Source organism: Stegostoma tigrinum, chromosome 4 (assembly GCF_030684315.1).
Source record: "Stegostoma tigrinum isolate sSteTig4 chromosome 4, sSteTig4.hap1, whole genome shotgun sequence".
NCBI classification, from domain to species: domain Eukaryota; kingdom Metazoa; phylum Chordata; class Chondrichthyes; order Orectolobiformes; family Stegostomatidae; genus Stegostoma; species Stegostoma tigrinum.
In genome coordinates, this window is record NC_081357.1 from 8,242,827 (window position 1) to 8,253,407 (window position 10,581).

Consider the following 10,581-nt stretch of genomic DNA (forward strand, 5'->3'; position numbering starts at 1 on the left):
ATCTAGAGAATTTTGGAAAATTAACACCACCACATCATTAACTGATTCTTTTATGACCTTGGGATAAAGTCCATCAGGACCCGAGTACTTGTCAGGCAACAGCTCCATCTGTCTGTTCGTTACCAGAGGAAGTGCTAGAAAAACCCAGCAGGTGTGGGAGCACCAGTGAATACAACAACAAAGTTTATGTTTTGAATTCAATATGACTCTTAAACAAAATTGAGGTGAAGTCGAACTTGTTTGGTAGTACAGAACTGGCCTATTGTTGAAAGAGAGCACATTTTGTTGAAAAGAGATGGGAACTGCCGATGCTGGAGAATCTGAGATAACAAGGTGTGGAGTGGAAGAACACAGGCCAAGCAGCATCTTAGCAGCAGGAAAGCTGATGTTTCGGGTCTGGACCCTTCAGAAATGGGGGAGGAGAAGGGGATTCTGAAATAAATAGGGAGAGACAGGAGCGGGGTGAGGGGGATGCAAGATGGATAAAGGAGCAGATAGGTGGAGAGGAGACACACAGGTCAAGGAGGCAGGGATGGAGCCAGTAAAAGTGAGGGTAGGTGGGGAGTTAGGATGGCGGTTGGTTAGTCAAGGGAACACGGACAGGTCGAGGAGGCGGGGATGAGGCTGGTAGGTAAGAGATGGGGGTAGGGGTTGAGGTGGGAGGAGCAGATGGGTGGGAGAAAGGACAGACAGGTCAGGTAGGCAGAGACGAGCTGGGCTGGTTTTGGGATGTGGGGAGATTTTGAAGCTTGTGAAGTCCGCATTGATACCATTGGGCTGCAGGGTTCCCAAGCAGAATATGAGGTGCTGTTCCTACAACCTTCGGGTGGCATCGTTGTGGCACTGCAGGAGGCCTGGGATGGACATGTCGTCCAAGGAGTGGGAGGGGGAGTTGAAGTGGTTCGTAATTGGGAGGTGCAGTCGTTTGTCGCGAACCGAGCGTAAGTGTTCCACAAAGGAACATAGACCAGCTTGCTATGTCGCGGGGAAGGTGTTGGATTCAGTTACTAAGGTAACAGCTGGGCAAAACCCACGACTTCTAGCTAGTGAAATTCGAGGTAATGGGTTTTTTTGTGAAAGGAAAATCACATTTCACCAATCTATTGGAGTTCTTTGCTATGGATAAAGGGGACATCAAAGACGACCTGTGGACAGACTATACTTAGATTTACGGAAGGCATTTGACAAGATCACTTAATAGATAACTGTGCCAAGTTGGAGCTCATGGTGTAGGGGGTGACACAATAGCATGGACAGAAAATTAGCTGACTGACAGAAACCAAGAGTATGCATAATGCAGATCCGCAGGATGTGATGAGTGGATGCAGGTGAACATCTGTTTGATGTAAAATGTCTTCCTAGGGCCTGGGATGGAGGTGAGGGGGGAGGTGTAGGGGCAGTTGCTCTGCGGTTGCCGAGAAAAGTGCTGCGGGTGATGGCGCTAGTGGGGAGTGCGGATCGGACAAGGGAGTCACGGCGAGAGCAGTCCCTCTGGAAGGCAGAGAAGGGTGGGGAGGGAAAAATGTCTTTGGTAGTGGGGTCAGATTGCAGGTGGCGGAGGATGATGCGTTGGATCCAGAGCTTGGTGGAGTGGCTCTCTGAGATCTCCTCCTACCGCCCCCTTGATCATGACCCCACCCCTGACCACCAAAACATCATCTCCCAGACCATCCACATCCTCATCACTTCAGGTGACTTCCCACCCACAGCCTCTAACCTCATCATTCCCCAACCCCGCACTGCCCGTTTCTATCTCCTTCCAAAAATGCACTGACTGCCCTGGTCGACCCATTGTCTCCACCTGCTGCTGTCCCACCAAACTTATCTCCACTTAACTCAACTCCATTTTCTCCCCCTGGTCCAGGAGCTCCCCACCTACATCCGTGACACCACCTACTCCCTCCACCTCCTTCAAAACCTCTGATTCCCAGGTCCCCAACACCTTATCTTCGCCACGGACGTCCTGTCCCTATATACTTGCATTCCTCAGGCAGGTGGCCTAAATGCCCTCCACTTTTTCCTGTCCCGCAGGCCTGACCATCCCCCTGCACTGACACCCTTGTCCGCCTGGCCGAACTTGTCCTCACCCTCAATAACTTCTCTTTTGATTCCTCCCACTTCCTACAGACAATAGGGGTGGCCAAGGGTACCCGCATGGGCCCAATCTATGCCTGCCTCTTTATAGGATACGTGGAACAATCCCTCTTAAGCTACATTGGCCCTATCGCCCACCTGTTCCTCCATTATATTAATAACTGTATCAGCGCCACCCCGTGCTCCCATGAGGAGCTCAAACAGTTCATTCACTTTACTAACACCTTCCACCCCAATCTTAAGTTCACCTGGACCATCTCGGATACCTCTCTCTCCTTCCTGGACCCCTCTTCCATCTTTGACAACCACCTGGAAACCGATATCTATTGCAAGCCTACCAATTCCCACGGCTACCTAGAATACACCTCCTCTCCCCCACATTCCTGCAAAAATGCCATCCCCTATTCCTAATTCCTTCGCCTCCACCGCATCTGCTCCTGAGATGAGGTATTCCACTCCCGAACATCCCAGATATCCTCGTTTTTCAAGGACCGCAACTTCCCCTCCTCGGTGGTCGAAAACACCCTTGACGGCATCTCTTGTGTTTCCCACAACTCATCCCTCACACCCACTCCCTGCAATAATAACAAAAACAGAATCTCCCTTGTCCTCACTTACCACCCCACCAACTTCTGGATCCAATGCATCATCCTCCGCCACTTCCACCAGCTGCAGTCTGAGCCCACTACCAGGACATATTTCCCTCCCCACCCTTACCTGCCCTCCGGAGAATCTGCTTTCTCCATGACTCCCTTGTCTGCTCCACACTCCCCACTAGCCCCACCCCCCCAGCACTTTTCTCTGCAACCGCAGGAAGTGCTACACCTGCTCCTACACCTCCAATCTCACCCCAATCCCAAGCCCCCACAAACCTTTCACATTAAACAGATGTTCACCTGCACACCTGTTGATGTGGTATACAGTATACACTGTTCCTGATGTGGCTTCCTGTACATCGGGGAAACCAAGCGGAGGTTGGAGACCGCTTTGTGGAATACCAACGCTCGGTTCACAACAAACAACTGCACCTCCCAATCACGAACCACTTCAACTCCCCCTCCCATTCCTCAGATGACAAGTCCATCCCGGGCCGCCTCCAGTGCCACAACGATGCCATCCGAAGGTTGCAGGAACAACACCTCATAATTCGCTTGGGAACCCTGCAGCCCAATGGTATCAATGCGGACTTCACAAGCTTCAAAATCTCCTCGCATCCCAAAACCAGCCCAGCTCGTCTCTGCCTCCCTGACCTGTCCGTCCTTTCTCCCACCTATCCGCTGATCATGACTACATGCTTCATCCTCGCCTCCTTGACCTGTCGGTCATCTTTTGACTGACCTACTCCCATCTTAACTCTTCACCTACACACACCTTTACTGGCTCCATCCCCACCTCCTGTCCATCTCCTTTCCACCAATCTGCTCCTTTTTCCATCTTCTATCCCCACCAACCACCCCCCCCCCCTCATTTATTTCCCAATCCCCTTCTCCCCTACTTCTGAAGAAGGGTCCAGTCCCGAAATGTCAGTTTTCCTGCTCCTCTGCTGCTTGGCCTGCTGTGTTCATCCAGCTCTATACCTTGTTCTCTCACATTTTGTTGAAGCTTTTTATCTTGTATTCATTAGGACAGTTCATAAGAATAATAAATGTATTTGTACTGTACGAAGCAAAGTGCTGATTAAGAAGTGGACTCCCGTTGACATGGCCAATCACTCTACCAATGTTCCACTTCATGATAACTGACAGTTAACAGCCATGCTGGAGGTAGAACACTGGTGTGTTTTATGCATTAGAAATGTGAGTTGGAGAGTAAGGGAGGATAAACCAGATGAGTTGGAGAGGGAGAATTAAATTACAAAGATGTCATGGAATGAAGTGGCAAAGTAAGTGGTAACGGAGGTGGAACTGACTTTAAAGACTGTAGTTTACATCTGATTTTCCTCCTTCAGATCACACTCTTACCACCTTGGATCCAACTTACACAGGAAAATGGAGGAAGTATTTACAGCTTAAGAACTCCTTCTACATGGCTTATGTAAGTGTTAAACCAGCAAATTTAAGCAGAAGGTTGCTAATTTTATGGTGTTTGGTGCTAGTTCATTGATCCCTGAAATGTGGGATTGTGATCTGAGGATGTGATCAGAGTAGCAGTTTCTTGAAGGAAATGCCTTTCCCCCTCATGTGAGTTAATTGCTCTGCTGGATGAAAACTAATCTCTCTCATGCTTTTCTATATGACTAATGCATTTGCAGCAACAGGATCTCATTTTTAATGGATTTTGGTTCTGTGGTACAGGGATTCTTCAAGAGCAGGCATGCTGGTTTGGTTTGTGAGGAGGATCACTACTTGCCCAATGGAGGTCAGCTACTGATGGATGGCACAATGAGAACACTGATTCTTTGTCATAGATATGAAGGTGGAAGGTGAAGACTGTCTTATTGGTGCTCAGTTGTAGGTGCCATATCTTGCAGTAGTTGGCCAGCTTTGCAATGTCATTGCATAATGCAACTTCCAGTGTTGGAAAATTCTGAGCCCCTATGCTACTGAAGATATTGTCTGCAGAGAGAGACCTGTGGGTCCAGGTTGTTGTAGGATGTTGGTGTAGATTTTTGAACAGGGTTGTGTGTCAGAAAAACACCTGGAGTAGCCCATTTCTGTTTCCACCAGGACCATGTGCAAACTGCACTACCTGTCCTGGAGGAGAAGATCAATGCAATCAGTGACCCAAGGAGAGAGAACTCTTGTGATTTTGATATTGGCCAATATATTGTAGGGGGCAATAAGATTGAGAAAATTGACCAATTTTGAGATTTCTTTAAAGGCCATTTCCAATTAAAGTGGCTTATGTGAGGACCTGATCACAGCTGTTTCTTCCTTGTCGAAAACCTGCTTGATTTTAACCTATTCACATATTCTCCATCTCTGGATGATGGCCAGGTCTGAAGCATGATACCCGCCCTATTTATTTAGATGTCTTCCTTGACAGAACCCTTAGATACAGACAGCACCTCATCAAGATGTCGGAAAATAATAATCCCATAACATCTTCAGTTAAACTGGCTTATTCCTCATGAGGACACCAGCCAAGACTTTAAGAACCCCTGCACTTACCATCAGGCACTCACCTGTAGAATAATGTGTCCCAATTTGGTACCAGTCTGTCCACATCAAACTTATTGATATACAACTCAACAACATGCTTTATCACTGTCAATCTTCAGCCAACTCACCTTCCCTGGCTCCTAAATGGAAGCAATCTACCTTAAACCAAGTCTGTTATGTGTCAGTGACTTCCTAAATCCATCAGCAGTGTGCCTCCCTTCATCCCACCACATATGGTTAAATCCACCACGCTGCGGGATAGTGGATTTGCTGGAATCAAAAATCTGCCTGAAACCAGTTTCATTGTAGACCCTACTACCTATCCACTGAACTTTGATTTCCAATGGCAACAGTGATTACTTTCAAATTGTTTCCAAACTGGTCAAGGCTGCTGCGCAGCTACCCAATGTAAATGGATGTAAAATTATTCGGAACAAATATGTCACTGTCCAAACAATAATACTCGGTGTTAAGGAGTGTCTGTTAACTATGCTTGAAGGCGACAGTAAAGAACTCCATCTAGCTGCTGACAAAGATGTTGTTTGGCTTTGTCAATGCGCACACTAAATAAAGTTTCCAGCAATAAAAATGAAATACTCACAACTGATGCCCCATTTTGCTATATAATAGGACTGGCCACACTGAGATTGCTGCAACTCCCCTCTGTTGGTTTTGGGGAGCTGATGGTCTTCCTAAGCTTTGTGGCCCCATCATTTTCTCTGTTGGCACTTTTTCATTTGAACTTGGGTACCAGGCATGTATCTCTGGTGTAAATAATTATTTAAATATTACTGAGCTATATGTGGCATTGCCAGAAACAGAATGGTGATTACAAAATGTGCTGCTTTGATGGTGTGCACAGTCAGAATTCTCCAGCCCTAAGTAAGGGATCAGACGAGGTTTACCTATGGCAGCCTACTATACTGGGAAAGGTTCTGAGGGGTAGGTGGCAGTGAGTATTAATCAGACAAGAGAGCCCTTTCTCTGCTGACCTTGGGCTGGATATATTATATCCTCTCGGGAGGGTTTGATGCTTCTCAGGTTAAGACAATCAGGTCATTTTTAAGCAATGTTACAGAAGTGTGTGGGTTTTTCATCTTGTCAATGTTATGTTACAGGCATATTGTTACAATGGCCAGACCCTGTTGGCCAGTGACAAATGTGGGGAAGCCATCCGATCACTAGAAGAAGCAGAGAAGTGTGAGTATAAAGAATAGATTATTAGTTCGATAGGGACTGTGCCTGGCAGTCTTGACTGAACATACTGTAGATTCATTTAGCATTAATACTCTACTGTTTCAGGGCAATTATCTTGGCTGGGAAGACATCCCTAAAATGAGTACTGAGCTTATGATGTGTGTCTGTTTGAGTAAATCAGTTTTGTTTGAGATTATCACCTTTAGCTATTGTTTGTAAGCATGATTGAACTGTTCAGTATAACATCTGTTCATTGAGGCAATTTCTGGATTGGCTGCAGTACTTGGGATTAGAGTTGGTCCCATGCATGCTGATTTGATTCGATGCTTTCCCACTTTAGGTAAAAACATTAGAATAATATTTACAAAGACACTAGCTATCATGTAGTCTGTAGCCAGGCTAAAGTCAAAGCTCAGACTGCCAGGGCCTGCATCTCTGTCTCAACTTTGTCCGCATTGCATCTGCTTTAATTGATGTGTGAGGCACCTACTGTCCGTATTCCAAAGTACAAAAACAAAGTTGCTGGAAAAGCATGTGTAAAGGGAAAAACAGTTAACGTTTCGAGTCTGGTGACCCTTCCTCAGAACTATTTGTTCCAAAGTATAGATAGTTCTACCCGGACACATATTTTGTTAACATGAATTGGCTGTAACACAACTGATGAATAGTGGTTACTGTTTGGATAATGCACGCTTTCTGCTGTGCAGATGTAGCAATTTCCCTATAATGTGATTTTCTATAGCACAAGAACATAACTATTGCATTATAGGAGAACAACTTGTAGTCCATTACAAGGAACTGTGCTGTGCTTAACCCCCACTGGTTGTTCACCAACAATGATTTGAAGGTTTCTGTAATGTGCCAGCATTGAGTGACAGCTGAAAGATGTCCAGTACATGGAGGAAAGGCAAACCAGTTTATATGCCCCCAGTGTGCTCAGTCACAGATAAGCTGCCAGTGAGCACAAGAGCAAGTTGATGGCCAAAACTCAAGAGTATTGTTGGGTGGTGCAGAGACAAGTTTTTTAAAAAAAGTAATCTGAATTCCGGTTTTTCCATGTAGCTTGGGAATTTGCCCACATTCATCGTAGTATTCTGGATCTAAATAGAGAGGTTGGGATGTGATGGAAAGGAGTGGAGCAAAGGCTTGAAATTAATGAAGAATCTTGTGATCCTGAACAGAATAGTAGGAATCAAGTTGAGCAAGTAGCAAGACAAATTCACTCTTCCCTAGAAAATGGCCCAGAGCGTAAGAATTCCAGTTGTCATTCCAGCATCTTGCATACCTTGCAGCTGTTTGATTATAATCAGGAGCATGATATGCAGGTGCTGGTGTTGGACTGGGGTAGAAAAGGTCAGAAATCACACGACACCAGGTTTATAGTCCAACAGGCTTATTTGAAAACACAAGCTTTAGGGTCCAAAACCTGGTGTCGTGAGATCTCTGGCCTAATCTAGGAACAGATAGATGTAAAGATGGGAATAAAGTGATTCCTAGGCTTCCTATTGTTATCCAAATGTAAGTAACGTGGAAGATTAGCAAGTGGTTTCCTCCACATCTTTCTTTTTATTCCTGTAGATTACTCCAAGGCAGAGGCTCTGTGCAAGGAATATGGTCAAACAAAAGGGCCAGGATCAACAGCCAAACCATCCGAGCACTTGTTCTTTAGGAAGTTGGGAACATATATCAGAAACACCCTAGAAAAGTGTCAGAGAGAGAATGGGTTCATGTAAGTTTATTTTTATTCATTGGCAATGTCATCATTTATCGTACATTCTAAATTGAGTGGCCGAGTAGTTAATAGTGAACCACATTAGTGATCAGCTGAAGTCACATAAGGACGCATATTATTTCTCCTCAAGAGTATTACTAAACCATTGTTGGGTCTTTAAAAAACAATCTTCACAATCACCTTACTAATACTAACTTTTACTTCATAAATTCAAGATTGTCACACTGCTATAGAGAGATTTGAATTTCTGTTCTCTTGATCACCATTACACTGCTTTGCCTGTGTAACAGTAGCAGGTTGAACCAGGTGTCTGGCAACCTTGGCCCTTCAACCTAGTTGACTGACCACTCACTCACTGATTTCTATTTCATGATCTGCAAAAGCCGAGGAAATGGGGATTCTGATAACTGAATGCTGCTGTCTAGGGGGTTGTTTATGATAAATTGATAGGAAAGACGCTTCTGTGATTAAGGAGGGATGCTCTTGTGTGATAGACATAGGTAACCAAGGAAGAATAATCTTTATAATGCTCCATTTTTCTCTTTTAAGCTACTTCCAGAAAGTTCCTCCAGAGGCTCCACAGCTGGAGCTGAAGGCCAACTATGGTTTGGTGGAGCCCCAGTCATTTGAGCTTCCAGCACTGAGCAGTCAGTGGACCCAGGACGTGTACACTGCATTCGATATTACTAAAGGCCCCAAGGATGACAAGGTACAAAGGGCTATCTGCTAACGTGACTCTCTCTCCCAGTGACCAGATGGGTTCATGCCGTGAGGATTTGAAGGCCTCAAGATTGATATCGCCTTGTCCTTAATGTGCTGATTTCAATGAGTAGTAACTACTTGTGGGAAGTATAAAACAAGTCATTGAATCCAAGCAATGCTCACGATCATAGCCCGAGACAGAAAGTAAATATTTGCACATCCATCATGCCTTTTAGTACTTCAAGACACCCAAAGTATTTTGTTCCCAATTGAGTTGTTTCAAAGTGTAGTCACTAGCATACTATAGAAAGAGTTGGATCAGAGTCCTTGAGAGAACCAAGCCTCTTCAGGGAAAGAGTCTAAACAACTGATCAGACCAAAGGTGTGGAAGCAAAAGTTGGCCATTCGGACCATTGAGTCTGCTGTGGCATTCATTGAGATCATGGCTGATTTGATAACCTCAACTCCACTTTCCTGCGTTATCACCATAACCCTTGGCTCCCACAATGATTGGAAATCTGTCTCTCAGCATTAAGTGTAATTAACAACCCTGTCTTGACCATCTTCTGTGGTAAGGAATTCTATTGATTCACTACCATCTGAGAGAAAGAAACCAACCTCCTTGTCCTTTGAGTGTTAAATGAGTGAACCCTTATTCTGAGATTTTACACTCTGGTCCTAGACTCTCCCACAAACAGACAACCTTTCCGCATCTACCAGGGTCAAGACCCCCAAGAATCTTGTGTTTCAGTAGGGTCTCCCCTCATTCTTCTAAACTCCAATGCACACACGCTTAACTTACTTAATCTTTCCTCATAAGACAGACCTTCCACACCTGGTATCAGCCTTGTGAACCTCATTTAAATTGTTTTTATTACCAGTATAACATTCTTAAGTTAAGGAAATAAAACCTCACAATTTCATATGTGATCTGATTAGTGTTAGCAAGACCTCCTTATTTTTATACTGTATTCCTTTTGAAATAAAGACCAACATTCCTTTCCTATTATCTGCTGAACTGTGATGCCAACCTTTGTAATTCATGGATGAAGATTCCCAAATCCTTCTCTTCTGTCAGTTTTAGTTGTCTTTATCCATTTAAATAACATTCACCATCTCTATTCTTCCTGGCAAAGTGCATAACCACACATTTTCCCACATTATATGCCACTTGTCAAAATTTTGCCAATCATTTAACCTGTCTTTATCCTTATGCAGACTGAATCATCCTTACCCCTTGCTTTCCATTTATTTTTGTCATTGCAAACTTGATGATTATAGAATCCCTACAGTGAACATAGATGCCATTCAGCCCATCATGTCTGCACTAACCCTCCAAAAGGTATCCTACTCAGATAGCACTGCCCCAACCCTATCCCTATAACCCCACATTTACCATGGCTATACCACTTAGTCTGCACAATGGGGCAATTTAACATGGCCAATCCACGTAAGCAACACATCTTTGGACTGAAAGGGGAGACCAGAGCACATAGTGCAGCCACACAGATGGGAAGGATGTGCAAACTCCTCACAAACAGTTACCCAAGGCTGTAGTTGTACTTGGGACTCTGGCACTGAGGTAGCAGTGCTAGCCACTGTGCCACCATGCTGGCCAGTGATAAGGATAGATTCACTTCTGGCATCCAAGTAATTAATATACATATATATTGTTAATAATTATAGCCCCAGCACTGATCCCTGTTGCATTCAACTAGTTACAGGTTACCATTCCAAAAAAACTAATTTTATCCC

At 44.7% G+C, this 10,581-nt stretch overlaps 1 protein-coding gene across 1 annotated transcript in view; it reads left to right on the forward strand.

Moving 5' to 3' along the window:
• Positions 1-10,581, forward strand: part of brox (BRO1 domain and CAAX motif containing) — a 48,377-nt gene that overhangs the window by 35,101 nt on the left and 2,695 nt on the right. Inside the window, exons 8-11 of the mRNA XM_048530833.2 lie at positions 4,043-4,128; positions 6,314-6,395; positions 7,971-8,121; positions 8,674-8,833. Of these exons, the coding sequence (XP_048386790.1) occupies positions 4,043-4,128; positions 6,314-6,395; positions 7,971-8,121; positions 8,674-8,833 (479 nt within the window). The remainder of the gene's footprint in view (positions 1-4,042; positions 4,129-6,313; positions 6,396-7,970; positions 8,122-8,673; positions 8,834-10,581) is intronic.